Source organism: Narcine bancroftii, chromosome 12, assembly GCF_036971445.1.
Source record: "Narcine bancroftii isolate sNarBan1 chromosome 12, sNarBan1.hap1, whole genome shotgun sequence".
Lineage (NCBI taxonomy): Eukaryota > Metazoa > Chordata > Chondrichthyes > Torpediniformes > Narcinidae > Narcine > Narcine bancroftii.
This window is the reverse complement of record NC_091480.1, coordinates 90308153-90330423: the sequence shown is the minus strand read 5'-3', so window position 1 is coordinate 90330423 and position 22271 is coordinate 90308153. Positions and strand designations below refer to the sequence as shown.

Here is a 22271-nt window from a genome sequence, read left to right as displayed (position 1 = left end):
TTGTGTTGCCATTTTTATGAACCGTGTACCTGTACCTCCAGGCTTTGTTATCGCTGACTCTACTCAGATTGATACTCTTCGGAGTATCATTCTATAACCATGTGCAGAAAGTTCTACATCATCCAGGTAACGTGTTATTTTCTGTTTGCAAGACCGTTCCATCCTGGATTGGCCAATTTTACTGTGTTTTGGTCAAATAAACTCCATTTGCTGACCCAAGAAATTTTAACAAAATAAACTTTTACGAGATTTATGCTTAACAGAGCTTACAGATAAAAACATGTTTTATTAATAGAATATTAATTAACCATGAACAAATGTGTGGTTTTATGGCATTTATTGAAGCTCAAAATTATGACATTTTCAAATAAAGTTTCATGTCATTGAACATCACTGCGTGCAATTACTTCCAGAGCTTTTTGATGGACATGTTCTTTTCGCTGTCTTTTTGCATAACCTGGAATAAAAGATAACATGAGTAAACAGGGTTATTGGAACAAAAGTGCCCAGAGGAAATTCATAGAAAGCAGAACGACTGTTCCTTGCTTGGGGGGGGGGGGGGAGGAAGGAAATTAGATACAAGGTTGCTGGCCTATTTTTCTGAATGTTGAAGTGGACACACCACTAATCAAAATCATCTTTCATGTCTTCAGAGATAAAGTAATGCTGAATAATTAGATAGGAGGCATGAACCTTAACATCTTTTAAATCATATAATTAAGCTTGTAAAATTACTGTTTAGTCAATATTTTGTATATGTAAATACTTTTTTTACTTGCAGGAACATTGATGGTAAAACTGATTTGACATTTTAATTAACATAGAAGATAACATCACAGTTACTGGTCCTTGATGTTGTGCTGGCCTATATATCTTCCTACCTTGTAACTCTATTTTTCTTTCATCTATGTGCCTAAGAATCTCTCAAATACTCCTAATTATTTAAGGTTTGATATTGTTAGTAATGCTAAAATATTAACTGTATTATAATCATCTCTGATTAGGATGGTACATAGCATAGAGATGAATTGAAAACACCCATATAAATGAGAGGAGATGCTGAGATTTTTTTTATATTGGGAGTTTCTGCTAGATAGGCTTGTTGCAGCTTTAAAAAATATCACTTTTTAAGGAAAAAATTATAACTATTTGGGAGAGATGTGACTGTAGGATTAGCTTTGGTCTCCTGTACAATTTGGCTGCAATAAACTATTCTTTTTGTAGTTTCTATTTCCCCTGACTGTCATCCACAGCAGGTTGCCACCACACCAATATTCTATCCCACACATCACATCTTGCATCTCAAGTTTTTTTTTTGTGATAGATGGATTTCATAAGAGAATCAAATATGCAATGAATCATTGATAAAGCAAATTACAGAGTTCTCCATGACATTGGATTGCTACAATCTTTACAGCATCTTACCTTTGCCACTGCCATTTCAAAGTCTTCTTGTGTAACATGAACTCTCCTTTCTCTCAAGGCATACATGCCAGCTTCTGTGCATACACCCTGGAAAATTAAAGTCGGTGAGCAATTAATCACAAAAATCTTAATGCATGTTTTTTTTTTCCCAGAAATGTCTTTTAAAAAAAAAACCAAATATTAACCAAATCGATACAGGCATTTTTCGAGGCCTGAGCTTGGCACTACAAATTAGGCAACTTATGGGATACCCCCTTTCGCGGGTCACGTGAAAGAAATAGTTCTAGACACTATATTTACGAGAAGAATTTTACTTGCATGAAGAGATTGGATCAGCAGCGGGTTGGCTGAAGTGAGATTAAGTTGACAAGGCCCATAAAGGATGATGTTTTCTCCAAGGGAGGCAGTGCAGATTTGGAACTTGTTGCCTAGCAGGGAGTTAGAGGTGGAAATCCCCATATTTAAAAAACCTAGCCAAATGTTTAATGTGCCTTAGCCTAGAGGCTACAGATTTAGATGGGATAATAGTTTGAAACAGATTTTTGACCACATGTTTAATGGCTCTGCACTGTGCCATACATTATTTTTACAATTCTATATTAATAATGGATCAGAAAGTTGAAAAGCATTAAAAGGGAGTGCTGATGTTTGGAACAACAGATGTATTAAAGCAACCAAATATCTCCCACCAAAGCAGATTTAATTGCTTAGAAAAACTATTGTTATATAGATATGGCTTCACTCATACAGGTGCATTTTAAAGTGGAGGAGGGGGAACAACTAGAAGAAGAAATAGATGCTACTATAGTTTCTGACCTTGACTTCTGCACCAGATGCCCCTGGCATTAGTTCAGCAATCTTGCGCAAATTTATGCCTCGTGTTAAGTTCATCTTTCGAGAATGAATCTTCAGAATGTCCAGTCGAGCCTGGAGAGGGAAGAAAAAAAACAAACTTAACTAAAAAGCAGTTGAAGCAAAGTTCTCTTAAAATACATCCCTGTTCAGATTCTTTTAATGAGGAAATCTGTTGAATTCAACATGCAATGCTTTGGAACTGATTGTGCAACATTGGCTTTTTTCGAAATGAAATTCCACAGAAGTTGTCGTGATTGAAAGGGTTATGATGAACTGATCAGGACATTTTTTCCCCATTTGTAATTGTATTTAAGTAACAGCAGCGCCTTCGATTAAATAATGCGGGGAAAAAAAATCCACAGGGCTTCCATGAACAGACAAGTCTCCGTTTTTCAGTTATTAAATTCATCATTACATTTTGTCAGCTCAAAATCAAACCAGTGGGCAAAGGAGTTAAGGGTTATGGGGATAAGGCTGGAAAAGGGGTACTGATGGTAGTGATCAGCCATGATCTGTAAAATGGCGGGACGGGCCGAAGGGTCTACTCCAGCTCCTATTGTCAGAAGCAAAATGTGGTACCAGAATGCATCTTCGAACTGTAAATGATTTTTTTTTAAACTGCAGAGGCTATAAATAATGGAATTTTAAAAAAACTAAAATTCAAGAATTCCTGAGCAGGTCAGACAGTATCTGGAAAAGAGAATAATTTTCAAGTCAGTCTTAATTCTGATGAAGGGCTTTTGACCAGAAACATTCATTTGATTTACTTTCCACAGATACTGGCTGATGTGCAGAACGGGTCTAAAGTATACAGATGAAAAACATCTATAGAATCTTCTCCCCTTCCTAGTTCCCCCTACCATTCATACATTCAACCATCAGGTCTTCTGTCCCTTCCCCCAATTGGTTCTACCTGCCCAGCATCCCTCCTTTACCTGACTCAACTTCCCTTACTCATCAGATTCCAGAAACTGCTTCCTCCTTCACCCCACCAGTGTTTCCAAAGAATACAATTTTATGATTAAATGCTGATAAATTTAATGGCAGAGAGTTCTACTGGGATCTCCCTCCCCTCTTCCCCCACCAATCAACATGATCTGCCAGGATCGTTGTTTGAAGTGGGCTCTCATCCCTACCACCCCGGACAAGTCATCTTCCAGCTACTCCTATCGGGTAAGAGATACAGGAATATCAGAGTCAGAACCGCCAGGCTGAAAAACATCTTCCCACAGGCAGTGAGAATGTTGAACAACATGAACTGCTCAAACAATCCATCTGAAACACTACTAATGATTTAATGATATTTATTTTTATAGATGCACTACCTATAAATCACTTGCAAACATGCGTGCTATTTCTACATATGTCTTTGCATGTTTTACACTGAGGGCCAAAGAGTGCTGTTTTGTCCGGTTGTAATTGTGCAAACAGATGAGGATAATGAACTTGATAGTGGAAGTCTATAATTCAAAACAAATCTTCCAACCACATGGTACAGTTTCCTACTTACCTCTTCATTTGGAGGAGGAAACTCTATTTTCCTGTCAATTCGTCCTGGTCGCAACAGCGCAGGATCCAGGATATCAATTCTGTTGGTTGCCATGATTACCTGGGTCGAATGTGGAAATAGAATCATTCATTCTTTAATCATTGGTTGACAGAAGGAACAGTTTAAATTCTGTTCAGAATCGAAACAAAGATTATTTTTGTCTGTGTTCCGCATAACAACCAACCACATATTAATTCCACTAGCACCGTGTTCAGTCGATCGTCTTCAAGACGTTGCCAGCAGCAATAACTGTTTGACTGACATACAAAGAAAAGCACTTCTCTCCACTTAGCCAAACAAGCCCTGATGCACAGAGGAGTGTGTGTTAATGACTTGATGCACAGAGGAAAAAACACTTACCTCAGAATTTTGCTTCTTTCACATTATCTTGCAGCAACAACATTTGACAAGATTAAACAGTACCTTAATATTCTTAGTGGCTTCAAAACCATCCAGTTGGTTTAGAAGTTCCAACATTGTGCGCTGCACTTCACTGTCACCACCAGAACCACCTTCCAACCGTGATGAACCAATAGAGTCAATTTCATCCATGAAAATAATAGATGGAGCATGCTCCCTAGCCATCACAAACAGCTCGCGTACCATACGAGCACCTAGAAAAGTAATACATAATGCAAAAATGTTTTATCAAGTCAAGAATTGTAATTATGCATATGGTAATTATATTTCTGGAAAAATGAAATAAAGAGAAAAACAAGTGTTTATGTAGTGCCATTCATAACTTTAAGGCTTTCCAAGGCACAATGCAAACGGTCAAAGTATTCTTCGAAGGCCTGAAGTGTCTGCCAATCAGATTAAAGGCAATTACTTTTGAAATACCTCAGAAGATAACTGAGTAACAAAGGCACAGAACAACTCAGATTAATAAACAAGGTCCCAAACACCATTTCTTTTCAAAATGTTAATTTAGCTAGCATGCAACCTCTACTGTTGAATAGTGGTATACCCTGCAGCGATTGAAGTGCTTCCTTGGATAAATATTGCTGGAGACATGTCAATATTTGTAAATTCGTCCCAGATATTTGTTGCTGTAGCAAGTCACTCAAGCAAAAATCTTCAATATCAATATATTTAGAGGTCTCGATGATAAGCTGCAACAGTAGCTTCAGCAATAAAGATTAGGACTCCTACTACTAACTAATATATTTTTTTAAATTCTAACCAAAATACTGATGTATGGATAACAAGTTTTCAAAATAAAAACATACATCTAACAGTTTCTTTTGCATCACTGTTAAATACATATTTGGACAGGCACAAATAACCCACTTATTGCAGAGAGCAGATGAAATTGGGCTTCTATACAATTGATTTAAGGTAGGTAAGAAAATTACCTTATTTATATAAAAGACCAATTTTTCACAATATCTCAATTTCGTAGTGACTTTATTAAAACTAGCCTCTATACTCTGCCATGAATGCAGTGTGTGCAGTGAATTCAAAAGAGTGCCAAATAAACTTGATTCTTACATTGTCATTTAGGTCCCCTATTAGAAAAAGACTATTGATTAAGGACTGAAATCTGATTTAGATGCCATGCAAATGGTTTGTGCACACATACTGTCAAGATTCACACACAAAAAAAGTGCAATTAATTAATTACTACAAGGTCAGAGCCAAATAAATGGAAAAAAAGAGCTGTATGATGGAAAACTATCCTTGCTGGTAATATTTTTTTCTGTGTCTGGATATCCTTACTGTAGGATATGAACGATGATAATATAAGGGTTAAAATGAATTGCAAGCAGCTAGAAATGTTTTTGAATTCCATGAGTACATCTCCATAGTAACAGTTTTTAGCCAAGGTCTTTTTCTGCATTTAATATAAACAAGTTTAGTTTGAATTTGCTTTTGTACTGTTCAGAACCAAGGCAAAATGTAGATAGTCCAGCTAATTTATTTGACCAAAATATTACGACATTTCCCTTTATAATCACTTGGCAGCATGCAGACATCATTGCCTGACTCGTTAAAATGAATAGTCCGTTCTTTTGAAAGTATTAGCATATTAATATTTTATTGTCCATTTTATTAACTGTTTTAATAGTTATACTAAACAGTGAAAATCTCTGTACTACTTTAGAATGGTCTGTTCATTTTAACGAGTCAAACAATGCCATCTGCGTGCTGCCTAAGCGATTATAAAGGGAAACAGTCACAATAGATAATGTGAAAGGCTGTCAATACCCTTACCCTGATATCACAAGAAAGTAACTGGGAAAAAAATGCAGAGAGAGAGTGAAATGGGAAAAAGAACATGTAATATATTCAGTATAATTCATTTTGCCTGGCTCAAGTTCAAACTGCTGTCACTTGGAGTCAAAAGGTTGTGAATTTCAAACAGTTTCATGTCTCGTGGATTTAAAGTGTATGTGGCACTGTAGCATATTATGGAGCTTGTTATATGATTGAAAATGTCGTCTTTCTTTCAAAAGAAACATTAAACAGATTCATCAAGCACAAACCCTCGCCAATGAATTTCTGCACAAGTTCAGACCCAGAAACGCGGATGAAAGTGCAGTCAGTATGATGAGCCACTGCTCTTGCTAGCAGCGTCTTCCCTGTACCTGGAGGTCCATACAGCAGCACGCCCTACAATGAATTAAGTGCACTGATGTTATCAAGACTCTCAATTGAAAAAAATGCAAACTTTAAAATTTTGCCTTGATCTAGAAATGCAATAACTGCATTCTGCTTAATTCATAGAATTTATCCTTATGAAAGCTATTTTTATTTATACATAAAATAAACCATTTAATGACATCAGTAAAACTTGCCTAATACTATACAAATTAGAAGCAGAAATAGGCCATGCAGATCCACCAGCCTGTTCCCCTATTTCATAAAAATATGGCTGATTCAATAATGTATAGAACATCCTGCATTACAAAAAAGTAATGGTTTGTGCACACATACTGTCAAGATTCACACACAAAAACAGTGCAATTAATTAATTACTCTACAAGGTCAGAGCCAAATAAATGGAAAAAAGAGCTGTATGATGGAAAACTGTCCTTGCTGGCAATATTTTTTTCGGTGTCTGGATATAGGGTGATTAACTCTGGACCAATAGGGGGGTGGCACAGTTAGGATAGCAGTTACCACAACACTGTTACAGCGCCAGCGATCAGGACCAGGGTTCGAATGCTGCACTGTCTGTAAGGAGTTTGTACATTTTCCCCGTATCTGTGTGGGGTTCCTCTGGGTTCTCCTGTTTCCTCCCGCCCTTTAAAATAAAAAACGCACCGGGGGTTGTAAGTCAATTGTGAAGAAAGTACTCTACTTCCTCAGGAGTTTGCAGAGGTTTGGTATGCAACCAGAAACCCTGGCAAATTTCTACAGAGGTGTGGTGCAAAATGGGCTGACCGGCTGCATCACGGTCTGGAATGTGAACACCAATATCCCTGAGTGTGAAGCCCAGGACATCTCAGGCAAAACCCTTCCCACTACAGGGAATGCTGCCATCAGAGAGCAGCAGCAATCATCAAAGACCTACACCACCACCACACACTCTGTTCTCGCTGCTGCCATCAGGAAAGAGGTGTCGGTGCCACAAGATTCACCAGGTTCAGGAACAACTGCTCCCCCTCCACCATCAGACTCCTCAACCACAAACTCAATCAGGGACTCACTTAAGGACTCTCACTTTATTGATTTTTTTTAAATTCTCTCTGTATTACAGTTCTTGTTTACTTGTATACACTGTGTATAGTATTTTTTTGCACTACCAATTAGTGGTAAATCTACCATGCCCTCAGGAAAAAGAATCTCGGTTGTGTGATGTCATGTATATACTCCGGCAATAAATCTGAAATCTGAATTGGGTGTAATTAAGTGGCACAGCTTGTGGTCTGAAAGGGTCTATTACCACTAATTTTTTTAAAATTTAAATTTAATATCATTTGCTCGAAGCAGCTCAAACTACAGGTCTGCTGCAGTGACCACCAGTACCACATATAAAAGTACATCCACGTTAGTCAAAGCTTTAGTCTAAGCCGTTGAGCCCACAGCATTCATACACAGGAAGCAGAGAATTACGCATTAAGGCGTTGTTAACAATGAATTTCTGTTAGCCAGTTCGCGCTGATTTTTAAAAGCTGGGAACTGTCAATTCACAATTTACTAAAATTTCCAAACTGGAGAGATATCTTTCAGACACAAGAAACAGAGCCTATTGCAAGGACTAAAACTTTTAAAAGTCATAATGATATACAGCAGTGTATCAACATGTGATGTCACAGGTTGGCTAAACAAGGATCCTTCGCTGTAAAATAAAAATCACTGACATTTAAAAACTATTAAAATCAGTTAAAATATATCCCTAATTTTACTAGCAGTCAAAAGTTGGGGGGGTGGGGGGGGGGGGGTGGAGTGGTGGGGGAAGGAAGGAAAGGATGTTTCAGAGACCGGGCTTCTTCACAGCCCATAGGTCCAAGGAAGTGGATCTTGCACATCCAGCCTAATATATGGGGGGGAGGCGTAAAGGTGAAAATTCAGGCCAGAACATTGGTTCAAATTCAATGTCTCTGGCAAGAGAATGCATCCCCCAACAAGAATGATGAAGGCTTAAATTAAATCTACACTTTTTTTTAAAAAAATTCACTATTTATTCATAAAGGAACCCAAGAAGACAGTGAAAATGGATAACCTTGGACTAGGAAAATAAATGCAATAAATAAACAATCTGAAAAGCATTATACAGAACCTGGAGTAACAAGACTGTTTACAATAGCATTCTACTGAAAAGATCGTAAATTAATCTTCAAACCAAGTTTAAATTCTGTCTTGCCAACAATTTACTTTGTCGCCCATTTGGGACTGGACTGCTAGTTCTAAAACTGCAAACACAAGTAGCTTTTGGCTCTATCTCCATCAAATCAGTTTATTCCGCTTTAAAAACATGGCACTTTGTAAAATATACAAATAAAACTGCTTTTGACTGACTTATAATGTTTCAGTCCCCCACAGATCTCCTTGATGTACTCTGGCATTCAAGGGATACTTTAATGGAATAGCAAGTTTCTAAAAATACTTTTGTTAAGGAAACACTTTTTGGGAAAGCTTGGTTTGATGTTTATTTTCAAGTCTTTTAAATAAAAATGGATGAAATAGCAGACATGACTGCATAGTAAGAGCTGAACATTTCCATAAACATCACAGTGAAATTGTACATCAAGTACTTGGATGTTATTCAGATCTGTTGTCAGCCAATATTTTAACACCAGCTGGATTTCTTCTACAGTAAAAATCTAAGTTGCTTCACAGCCGATTACTGATTAGAACTCAGTAAAAACAAGTAGCACATTTTAAAATTGATGTTCTACAATCTGGCATTTCAGAAAAGATGTTTAGAGACTTGATTATCTTCAGTGAACAGGAACATTTTTCAAAGATTTACAGTTCATAAAAGAAAAATGACTGAAAGGTATTAATTCTGAAAGGTATTAACTAAGAAATTAAAGAAATATTAATCATTAAATATTAAATAGAAATATTAATCATAATATTTCAGAACTAAATTTTTCATTTTTCCCTTCTTATACAATTGGCCAATATAAAATTCCCAAAGCAATAAGGTTAATTAACTTTAAGTGAACAGGATACAGTAGTCAACAGGGACTAACTAAGTGAACAGGATACAGTAGTCAACAGAGACTAACTCTAAGTGAACAGGATACAGTAGTCAACAGAGACTAACTCTAAGTGAACAGGATACAGTAGTCAACAGAGACTAACTCTAAGTGAACAGGATACAGTAGTCAACAGAGACTAACTCTAAGTGAACAGGATATAGTAGTCAACTGAGAAGTTGAATGCTGTGCAACTGTAAAAGTGGAACCCATCAACAAATGCCATCAGCATCAGGCACTACAGCCTCAAACAGCAATGTTGACAGGGAAGGAAGGAAGGGAGGAAAGTTGTATTTAACCATTACCTTGTTAATTGAAAATTTATTCAACAAATCAAAGTGGAAGACTTTTAAGATAGAAATAAGATTCAGTAGCATGGGGTACCAAACAAAAACTCCCACTACCACCTGCTAAACGAAGTATTGATAAAATGCACTTTTTGTTTGTCACACAATTGACAAAGCATGAAATATTAAAGAGCCATGCTTTAATTTAATTGTTTTAATTTAATTTTGACATGCAGCACATTCAACCCAATTAACCAACATCACCCAGTATGTTTTGAACAGTGGGAGGAAACCAGGGTCCTCAGAGAAAATGTATGCAGACACGGGGAGAACGTACAAACTCCTTACAGACAGTGCGGGATTCAAACCCCGGTCCCAATCGCTGGTACTGCAACAGCATGGTGCTAACCGCTATGTTAAGTGTGCTGCCCTTTGTACCATGACTACTTGTAGTAGAAATAAATTGGACCAAATATATTATTTAAATCTTTTTCCATGCTCACTGAGCTTGGGAAATAAAACCATTTGGCTTTTATTTTGAATGGGATATGGGAGAGAGAACAGTTATGCAGATGCGGTATAAAGGACACTGCTTGGCCTGCTGAGTTTATCCAACATTGTTTTTTTTTACAATGCGTTTTCTTTCTTCCAATCTGTTGTTCAATGATGAGAAAATGCACTTCAGTCCACGTTAATGCACAACGCTTTTAATAAACGACCACTACCTTTTTCCTCCCCTATCCAATTTAAGTTATTTTACCACTGAATAAAGTGGAACTATTTCTCAGTAATTTAATCTTTTGTTCCTTTTCTTATTGTTTAACTTGAACTTGTACCAATGCCACTAATATTTTTGTGTTGACCCACTTTTCTTGAGTCCTACCACAATAGTTAAATATCAAGTGTCCAAGAATAGAAGCAGCTGAATAATTGGTTCAACTCGAGTACAAATCAAATTAACATGTTTCTAACTTAAAAGCGTGATGGCTAACAAACTCAAACTGTTACATAGAGACTAGAGAGTCAGAGTTTAACAGCACACAAACAGGCCCTTCAGCTCAACTTATCTACATAAGCTACTCTCATTTGCCTGTATTTGATCCAATTCCCTCTAAATCTTTCCTAACCATGTCCCTATTGAAATGTACTTTATTCTGTTCACTATCTCGGAAGATCTTTCCTGGAACCAACACACCAATGGCTTCATGAAGAAAGCCTCTACTTCCTCAGGAGTTTGCGGAGGAGCTAGTGGAGTTGTTCAAGTGAACCGGTACAGACTTGAAGGGCCGACATGGCCTGTTTCCATGCTGTAAACGGTTATATGTAGTAATTGTACTTTCCAGTAATAATGACTTTCCAGCCAACATCAGGTCATCTGTTGACAATAAAACAAAAGTGACATTGACTTTTAAAATTTAAGATTCTCTGACAACATCAGCCTTGAGAGAGGCTCAGTCCTCTGGCATCACTTGTGTCTTCACCAACCCATGAGCACTGAACAAGGGGTTGTTTTTATTTGGAAAAGTATAACACAAGGAAAAGGGAAAGGTGTACTTGCCTTGGGCTGCGCAATGCCAAGAGCTTCAAACAGTTCAGGATGCTTCACAGGCAGTTCAATAACTTCTTTGATCTCTTTGATTTGTTTGTCCAAGCCACCAATCATCTCGTAGGTAGAATCTGGAACTTTCTCAACCATCATGAGGGAGACCAGAGGGTCCACTTTGTTAGGTAGGATTTTGTGAAGGGTGTAGCTGTCATTTCTCAAAGCTACACGACAATTAGGAGTCACCTTTAAACATATAAATGAAGTTACAACCAACAATTAATGCAGATTCCAGCTGATAACTGGACAATATTAATCATGAAACGGTAAAGGAACTAAACAAGATAATAAACCATCAGGCAGTGAAGTAAAAAGATGAAAATCTCATAAAGCTAGCAAATTATCTCCCTACTTTAAATGTTTACAGAAAAGTATTACAGACAGCTAGTCTTAAACTTGAATGCCTCATGTCTACTCCATCATACGAAAGAATGCATCCACTTCACAATAAAAGATGAATGACACTGGAAAGCTGCACAGGATCATTCAGGTCAGGTTGCATTGAGGTTGGATTACATCTTAAATCTTTTAGCATCAAAATAATTTAAATATATGTAACACTAAAGAAATTGTGAATTTCACACAAGTTTAATCAATAAATTGAATAAGAATCTTTGAATATATCAGGCTATCAAAGGATCAGTTGAAATCCACGACAGTTTATTTTACAAGATCTTAGACATCTTGTATGCTTTTTGATGGCTAAGAACTTAACACAGCCCAACATGCACTCTATCCATGTTTTATCTTATCTTGGATATAGCAACATGAAAGAAATTCAAATTTCCAACCACAGTTAGAAGCAAAATAAAAGCATTTCTTAGTATGGGATTATCGCATTGAGATATAATTAACCACTTTAAGGCATAATAATTTAAAACATACTCTGACTAACGTCTTAAATCTGTGTTCATCTATATTATCCAGTCTTTTGCACATTTAGAAATGCACATCATCTCTCATATCTTCGAGCAAATTAAAAATAATAGGTCTCGTAGAACACAATCGCTAAAAGCCATCTCTCTCTTTTTGAAGACTGGTTCCCTAATATATTTTAAGTAAATCAACTGATGAGTTATACAAAATAATAGGCCCTTTATTAGCATTCATCATATTCCCTTGAAATATCTTCTAAACCCAACTGTCTTCAATTATCATTAAAGATTGAACATTTCAAATCAATAATTACATTCAGATGCTTAGATTTGACATTTAATTCACAAACACTGAAGAGTAATCGGTACACTGACAAAAGTCTATTGACATGATATCAAACTCACATCATTAATATCAATATTCTTGTCAACATCCACAACAAATTTTCCTTCTGGGTGCACCTGAAGACAAGAGAAAAACAAAAGCTGAAGATCAATGTAAAGAAGAGCTTAATTAGATAGAGAAATGGCCCGTTGGTTGTAGGTCTAAATTTTTTTTAAAACATTCAATTTTCCTCCAAAAATGAAAAGATTAAAAGGTGTGAAAGCATTTAAAGCAACCTCATCGGACCTTTTTCACAAGCTTCTCAAGAGCTCGTGGATTTATCAATCCAAAAATGAACTCATTAGATGACAATCCAATGGCCCAAAGTCTCCTTCGACCTTTACAAAAGCTTTAACCTTCAACTGCCATTTAACAGCCAACTTCACTTGATCAAGAGCAAAAGATAAAACCCAAATCAACATCCACACCATGAAAGCAGCACCATAGCCTCTCAATCTTTAAGAATGAAGATATTATTATGTATCAAACTGGTTAAGACTTTGTTGGTCCTGTGTTGGACTGACTGCATTTTTGCAATTCCCAATCAATAAATTTAAAACTCACTCAGGACAAAAAAAATTATTTCTCTCCTTCCATCCCAGAATTCACTCCTCACTCACAATAAACAAAGTAATCTTCAATTTCTGTGCCCAAACAAAGCTAAAAACTCAATATGCAACCTACCATCACGTCTTTTTCCTTGGCTCATTCCACATTTTCTGCTTCAAAGAGTTCAGTCTCTGAATTCATCCTCGCTCAACTCCAACTTGCCCAAAACTGCATCATTCCATCCTAATGACACTCAAATCCCATTCCTTACCAATTTCTACTTGCTCTTCAACCCATCTAAAAGGCCCTTCACTCATAACCCCCATTTCTACCTATTAAGTGCTTTATGATAGGACATGCCTTCTACTGTTCTAAATCTTAAAGTCTTGACCCTCTCTTGTTGCTTTATCAATAGTCATGCAGCCTTCAGCAGTTTTATCTAGCCTCAAAATTGTTCATCATGTCTGCATTCCTCTGCCGAGCTGCAATCTTCTAATCTCAAGAGTTATGTTATCTATCACTCTTCTTCCCATTTTATCCCTTATGCTCTTGGATGAATACCAAATTATTATTGGACAGTAGAATAAGTTAAAACATTGTCCACTTTTAACTCATACTTAAGGGACTAACATCCAGTAAACTAAAATCAGGATACTTTAAACCAGCAGGCAATTGCTCCATTGTTTACAATGGGTGTTCTTTCCAAAACATAAAATGAAAAGAAAAATCAAATCTTTAATAATCAATTACATATTGTAAGCAATTGAAAAAAGATTGCGCACGTTACATTTGCAGTGGATTCACATGCTGATAGTATATTTACACAATAAAATCCCACCATCATTTCCTACCCTTATTCCCAGTTATTTCAATGTTGAAATATTTGATTAAACAATAACCAGTCCTTCAAACAGTTCAACGTATCTATGAAGTCTAATCTTCACATCAAGGACTCCATATCCACTACCTAACATGCTCACCACAATGAGTGTGGAAAAATAAAATAGAGCACAGGAAGCTGAGGTACATCAACCGTTATTATGACAACTCATTGCTCTCAGTCACAACTGCAAAATCAATGGGCAGTGAAGTCAGCAAGCATCAAGCAAAGATTTGAAACCACGTTAAGGAATAAATGGGGTTTAAATTCAGACATACAGCACAGTTACAGGCCCTTCCGGCTCATGAGCCAGTGCTGCCTAATTACACCCTATAACCCTTGTACGTTTTGAAGGGTGGGAGGAAACCCATGCAGACATGAGAATGTACAAACTCATTGCAGTCGGCGCCAGAATAATTTTGATTTTTAAGAAAAGATGTTCAGCAACAAAAGTCAAGCACATACAGTAAAATCCCCATTATGTGTAATTCAAGCAATGGCAACCCCAACTGGCATTAAAAAAATCCATGAGATTTCAGATTTATTGTCAGAGTACATACATACATGACATCACATACATTCCTTTGTCCTGCGGGTACGGCAGAATTACCACTTAATTGATAGTGTTGTGGTCATACTGAAATGCAGCGAGTGAAATGATCACACTGAAGCGAGCAGAGTTCAGTTTGAATCCCTCGTGCACATAAGCATCCCCTGCACTTTGCGGGGCAGAGATCTGCCCTGCACTCAGAGCCCTCCCGGTTGCCACTGGCTGCGGACCCACCAACTGGTCATGTGGGTGAGCCGCCACATGGACCCACCCCCCCAATAACCGGCAATAGGCTGGCCTCGTTATCGTGGGGCTGGCACCGTGACTGGACATTCCAGGTCGAGATGCGCCAGTTTGATACGGTCAATGATAAAAGTCTCTTTGCAACTGCAGGTTGCCCCATTATGGTGCACCACCTTTTTGTCTTTTAAACTGGGATCATGCAAGTTTAAATTTTGTAGGCTCCAGGACAAACAACATTCTAGCAATGTTAAGGTTAGATACTGAAACGAGGAAAACAGAAACATCATTCAAAATGATGCAAGTTCACATTGACTATGAAAATGAGATTATCTTGGACGTTTCAGTTATATTATTAAAAAAAGTTTCAAAATTCTGACAACCTCCCTACTTTCTTGCAATTTAGTTTTATGTAACTTTTTTTCATGTCCCATCACGACTGATATGCTACTAATTTACTGATATTCACACTCTCCATATTTTACCTAACTGAGGTTTTTTTTGGTCTTTTCCTGGGTAAGAAGGCATCAGGATCAGAAAAAAATGCCCAGTCAACATTTTTCACTAACAGAGCATCTTTTGAACAACACACATTTATACTGCACAATTTAAATTAATGGCATAAATATCTAACATGCAGGTTCATCTTTTCAGATCTTTAATGACTGATTTTATTGAAGACACACACAGATACAATACAATCCGTAAATTTAATAATGTAAAATTTTTTATATATGAATTTAAACTTTAATTTGAGCAGTAAAAAGTTGTCCGGCAGCTGTACATACTGGGTAGCTTTCAAACAATTGCAAGTCCCATGGATCTAATACACTGCGTTACACATGACATTTTCTGAAATAGAATATTCCGTACAAGAATTGAATCCACTAATGAAATATACCTTTACAACATTCATGTTATCAGGTTGTTATCTGGACTCGGTGCCTTTTTTTTGCAAGAGCCACTGCAAAATTACCTTGACAAGCACTTTCTTCTTGTCCATAGCTCTAACCACCTCTCCTACGTAAGATCCCTGCTCCTGCAATAACTGCAGCTCTTCCCGCAACATCCGTACTGCAAGAAACATTTAGAAAATTGAGTAATTGTGAGGTTTATGTTTTAGATTAAATCCATTCATAGATTCACAGAACAAAAAGAGCTGGAATAGAAGGATGATCATCTTAAATTCATACAGATCATAGCTACCTTAGCACAGTTTTGAGTGTGACACAAATGCTTGAGTGGTCCAGTTTGTCTCTTCAACTACCGTATATTTCAGCGTGCAAGATTACCTTCAGATCAGCGGGTCCCCATTTTCATGGTTTTATCATTTTTCGGGTGTACAAGACAACCTTCCAATTTTTTGCAAAGAACATGCTGGAGATTAGTGTCCGGGCCTCCCAGCAACAGCCTAAACTTTGTTACAACAGCCCAATTAAGCAAGCAACTGATTATAATAACAGTAAAAAAAAACCCTTTGCTGGATGTTGGGTCCAAGCCTTCAGCATCAGCAGGCCAGAGTCAGTGATGGCGATTCCATGCTCAACATCAGGTGTGGTGCGGTCCGCATCAAAGTCGTCGCTTCACTGTCCAAGTGTGCTCGGTGCAGGAACCACGGTTTCGTGTCAGTTTGGGAGGCACGGGCTCCTGGGCGGGAGCGGGGACCTCAGGCTCTACAATTATAAAGTGTCTGGGTGGGTTATGGCTGCGGTGGGGAGGTATTGAGGAGCAGCTGCAGTGGGGAGGTGCTTCAAGAGTCATTATATACATGGAGTGTTTTTTGAGTAGAATTTAATGTCTTGTTTTTGTTTCGAGTGTATAAGACAACCCGGTTGGTTTTATTAAGTGTTTTTTGAGAGTTTCGGGGTCGTCTTATACATCAAAATATACCATAAGTTTGGTATTTTAGCATGAACGTCTTACATGTGAAAGTTGCTGAATAATTATAGCACAGAAAACAGATTCTACTGTTGACACTGTTGTTTACTCGATGCAGAAATAAACGATTCCTGCTTCATAACAAAATAGAGGGCCGAAACCAAACTCGCAATAATAACTAAAATTAACTGATCAAAGTCCACAACCTTCCCTACATTTCTTTACACAACCTGCAATGCAAAAGAGAAATGAGTAGGTGGATTTGAAAGGGAATAAAAATCCATGGGAAAGTGGCCAATAGATGAGCAATACCATGTGGACTTCAACTGCATTTAACCACTCATAAACAGTTGGTGTCCCTAGCACAAGCTGTACCTTGCTGTATTTGGTTCAAATTCAGAAATTCTTCTGCACCATTGCCAAATAATCCTTAAATTTTTTTTAAATCTGTAAAGGGACCATTAAGATACTGCCTGCATCCAAAATATATTCTTAAAAGTAATATCAACTCTAATAGAAATATAGTTACAGATCTGCAAATATCTAACATTTATATCACTACAGCACTAGCTTCCTGCCATCAAATTCAGTCATGTGTTGCAATTGTAATGTCCATGAGAGAGAGAGAGCTGAACGTAAGCGCAAGAGACCAAAATAATACCACAAAGCAGTGTCCTAAAGCAATCTTAATTACCTTTTGCATTAAGTTCATTTCTTTGAGCTTGCAGACGTCGGAGATTCTGACTCTTATCATTAACTATGAGCTTTGAATGAAGAGAGAGAGAGAGAGAGAGAGAGAAAGAATATTTTTAAAAATTGTGTTGTTAAACAAGTCTGCAGACATGTACAAAAGTGCTGGAGAAATTCAGGCCACACAGCGCTCTTTTTGTAGCAAAGATATGTAACCAACGTTTTGGGTCTGATCATTTCGTCAAGGAGTCCAAAAGTCCAGATGCCAGAAATCCAGACCATCTGAGAATCCAAACTTTTTGAAAACTCTCAAAATTTAAATTTAGTGGGCTTTGGTGTGCGTGCATGCTTGAGAATCGCCACAGGTACACAGCAGCAACAAGCAACCAGGACAGGAATAAGGCCACACTATTGCCCTAACAAGAGCCCAACAATGGTTCCCCCTCGACCCTTCCATTGTCCACCTGACAAAACATTAAGATTCAGTAAGTGCTGAATGCGAAATAGATTAAAAATTCAGTTTTCTCCCAGGCCAGATACCACTGCTATATTAAATATTACCTTTTTTTTTTATTTATTGTGGGGGCTCCCTTTTTGTGGGGCCTTAGTTCAGCTGCACCATGGTAAATCAGGCAATAGAAAAAAAACTGTGATGCCCCTTTCCTTTGGTGCTCCAAACACATGCTTATTTTGCTTAATGGATTATTAATCCAGGCCTGCAAACGACCACTTTATTTTTTTATTAAAACTGCTCGTTTTGATAAATGACGCATGTTGTGTCATAAATTATCAAAATTTATCTGTTCATCTCTTTATTCCTCCTTGAATTTAAATTTTAAAAGTACTGTCCAAAAATCTGGAAATTCCAAAAGCCCGGACCGATCCAACTCCCAAACAATCCAGATTTTCAGGCTTCTATTGTATTTCTTTGAAAAAAGTACTGTTTACATGCTAAACTGGATGCCAGTAAACATGTTCATGAGCTGTGATCAACAGTATCAAAAATATTGTTTAAACCATTGCAAATAATTTTCATCATTAAGGAAATTATTTTCATGGAAATTTTGTCTTAATAAAGAATCCAATGTATAAACAAGATAAACAGTAAGTGATTTGTAAATTTCACTGTGGATTCATCATTTGGTTAGCAACTAATTACTAGAATTAGTGGTGGAAAGTGCATCGTTGCTGAGCACCGATCCTACTCGTTTTAATGACTGACACAGTAACCAAATTTGTACATATTTTACCTCTCTGGTTCTCAGTGGGAAATAGTGACATAAATGTTACAAAGGTCAGTATCAAAAAGTAAAAGAAATTTTAATGTGATATACTATTGGAGCAAAACTACTGTATATGCTCATGTAATAATCAAATTTTTTGGACCAATTTTTTGAGGGAGGGTCAACTTTTACACGGGTCCTACTTTTGACTGCGCAAGGACATGCGCCATTCAAGGCGCCTGGAGCTCAGATGGCCAGGACCAGGTGATGGACCAGGGAGTGTGGGTGGGCAGCAGGGGCCTAGGAGAGTCTGTGGCCAGGGCATCAGGTGCTCCAGTGGGGAGCGGCCAGGGCGAAGGTCCACGGTCGGAAGTTCAGACGGGCAGGCAGATAGGGCATCGTGAGCTCCAGTGGACGGGTGGCCAGGCTGAGCGTCCATGCTCGGGGAGTCAGGAGCTTAGATAGGCAAGTGGACAAGGCATTGGAAGCACCAGTGGGCAGACAGCAAGAAGGTGGCTTGCACTCAGGGCATCGGGAGCTCGGATGGTCAGGGCCAAAAAATAGGGGGGTGACTTTTACATAATATACGGAAAACGCAATGTTTGGGCCAAAAAGGGGGTGTTCACCTATTCCATGGGATCAACTTTCACATAGTTTACATTCTGCACCTCAATTATTTCAAGTAAAAAATATGTACAAGCCAATTTGTTCATCTTGGATTTTACAAATTTTAAGCAACTCCTCTCTTCAGAATTCAGACATTTGGTTGTGTAGGGTGAATCACCCACCTGAAGTTCTTCTATTTTTGATAGATAATATTGGCGGAGACCTGTCCCTCCCTTTCCCTCTTCCACGTCCATCTAAAATAAAAGTACATACAAAATTAACAAATACTTTAGAGACTAAAAAGATGCAACAGCAAGAAAAGTCTCTGAAGTTGCTCATAGTGGTCCTGATGACTTTCTTTCTTTTAAACATACATTACAGTAACAGGCCCTTCCAGCTCATGAGTCCGCACTGCCCAAATACACCTAATTAACCTCCCAACCCTTTACATATTTGGAGCATGAGAGAAAACCAAAAGAAACCCACACAGGAGAGGAGGTACAAACTTCTTACAGACAGCACCAGTTTCGAACCCAGGTCCCTGGCACTGCTAAATAGTAGCAATTGCTTGATTGAAAAATAAACAGGCTTCTTTGACCGTACTCTTTCACCTCTGTGCAATACAAAAATGTCTTGGGAGAAATTCAGCAAATCACACAACATCTAAAGGAAGTAAATGGTAACTAGCATTTCGGGCCTGGCTCCTTCGGACAGGTGAGAGTGCTGCGTGGCCTGCTAAGTTTCCCCAGCACATTTGTGCACTGCACTTGACCCAGGATATGCAGACTTTCCAGTTTAAGTCCCTTGTATCCTCCTTATTTATCTTAAACATCTTCATTCAAATTTCATATCTGGGCTTAATCAGCCTGAGCTGTTCCAAATCAGAAAGTAAAGCATTCAAAAATCAAGTCTTTTTTTTTAAATCTGGAAAGGGACCATTAAGATACTGCCTGCATTCCAAAATATATTCTTAAAAGTAATATCAACTCTAATAGAAATATAGTTACAGATCTGCAAATATCTAACATTCAGCTCTTCAGCGCTTGACGTCCTGCTTTGCGGAAACTGCCAAAGTGTTTGGCCTGGAAGTCAGCCTGAAGAAAACTGAGGTCCTCCATCAGCCAGCTCCCCACCATGACTACCAGCCCCCCCACATCTCCATCGGGCACACAAAACTCAAAACGGTCAACCAGTTTACCTATCTCGGCTGTACCATTTCATCAGATGCAAGGATCGACAATGAGATAGACAACAGACTCGCCAAGGCAAATAGCGCCTTTGGAAGACTACACAAAAGAGTCTGGAAAAACAACCAACTGAAAAACCTCACAAAGATAAGCGTATACAGAGCTGTTGTCATACCCACACTCCTGTTCGGCTCCGAATCATGGGTCCTCTACCGGCATCACCTACGGCTCCTAGAACGCTTCCACCAGCGTTGTCTCCGCTCCATCCTCAACATCCATTGGAGCGCTTTCATCCCTAACGTCGAAGTACTCGAGATGGCAGAGGTCGACAGCATCGAGTCCACGCTGCTGAAGATCCAGCTGCGCTGGGTGGGTCACGTCTCCAGAATGGAGGACCATCGCCTTCCCGAGATCGTGTTATATGGCGAGCTCTCCACTGGCCACCGTGACAGAGGTGCACCAAAGAAAAGGTACAAGGACTGCCTAAAGAAATCTCTTGGTGCCTGCCCCATTGACCACCGCCAGTGGGCTGATCTCGCCTCAAACCGTGCATCTTGGCGCTTCACAGTTTGGCGGGCAGCAACCTCCTTTGAAGAAGACCGCAGAGCCCACCTCACTGACAAAAGGCAAAGGAGGAAAAACCCAACACCCAACCCCAACCCACCAATTTTCCCCTGCAGCCACTGCAACCGTGTCTGCCTGTCCCGCATCGGTTTTGTCAGCCACAAACGAGCCTGCAGCTGACGTGGACTTTTACACCCTCCATAAATCTTCGTCCGCGAAGCCAAGCCAAAGAAAGAAAAAATATCACTGCAGCACTAGCTTCCTGCCATCAAATTCAGCCATGTGTTGCAATTGTAATGTCCACAAATTGCAACTGTCACCAAATTTATTCCATCCTTGGTCTTACCAAATTAATATGAAAACAGCACATCAACAGGGTATCCAAGTTCAATGATTAACTCTTTTGCTATGCGTGACGTTGGCTCATTCCTGTGCAACAGTTAAAAGGCATATTCTGGGAATGATGAATTGGACAAAGGACAACACGGTGGGGGGTGCAAACTGGGCAGCACAGACTAATGGGCCAAAAATGGCCTGTTACCGTGCTGTATGTTCAAATTTAATTTAAATTTTAAAAGTATATTAATGGGCAATTCCAATTTTGAAAAGTAAAGAGTGAAACCACAATGCTGAACTGCAGCAAGTTTTCGTATTTAACTGTTATAGAATTAAATAATAACAAATGTTTATAGACTAAAGCTTACCCTCATTGTGCTGGAGATTGATGACTAATAGCCAGGAAAATAATTTTCTACGCAATTACCGACTTGTTGAGTAAGCAAAATAATATCTGGAAATTACAAAGGGAAAAATTGGTTACTAGCTTTCACCATTACACTAATGTTATTAGAGAAAGATAACCACAACATGCATACGTCAGCTTTACGATTGAATGCAGAGGACATAATTGCGTGATATGAAGGATTCAGCTCAGACAGTACTCAATGCCTTTGTGGAGCTTTCAGAGATATTTTTCAGTGTTAAAAGGTGCTGTACAAATCAAAATAGCTGTGGCTACAACTAAATACCTGCCTATCCTGTCATGTGTCTCCAAGTACTCCATAACCTTATCCCTGACAATCGACTCCAACAGCTTCCCTACCACTGACGTCAAGCTAACCAGACTATAATTTCCCTTCTATTTGTGATATTCCATTCTTCCAGGTCCGTCCCACAATATGTTGATTCCTGAAAGATCATTACCAATGGCTCATTTCAGAACTTGAGGGTGCAATCATTTCCAATACCTGAACAATCTCCATCACTACTTCTTT

The 22271-nt window shown here is 38.4% G+C and overlaps 1 protein-coding gene across 1 annotated transcript; it reads right to left on the bottom strand.

Annotated features, from left to right (window-relative positions):
* Positions 1-322: 322 nt before the first annotated feature.
* Positions 323-21787, bottom strand: psmc5 (proteasome 26S subunit, ATPase 5). Its single transcript, XM_069904694.1, has 12 exons — positions 21702-21787; positions 19429-19500; positions 17422-17491; positions 15826-15923; positions 12651-12707; positions 11326-11556; positions 6316-6442; positions 4253-4443; positions 3791-3889; positions 2242-2352; positions 1426-1512; positions 323-457 (listed from the first exon to the last, which is right to left on the bottom strand). The coding sequence occupies exons 1-12, from the start codon at positions 21705-21707 to the stop codon at positions 404-406; spliced, it is 1203 nt and encodes a 400-aa protein (XP_069760795.1). The 5' UTR covers positions 21708-21787; the 3' UTR covers positions 323-403.
* Positions 21788-22271: the final 484 nt, after the last annotated feature.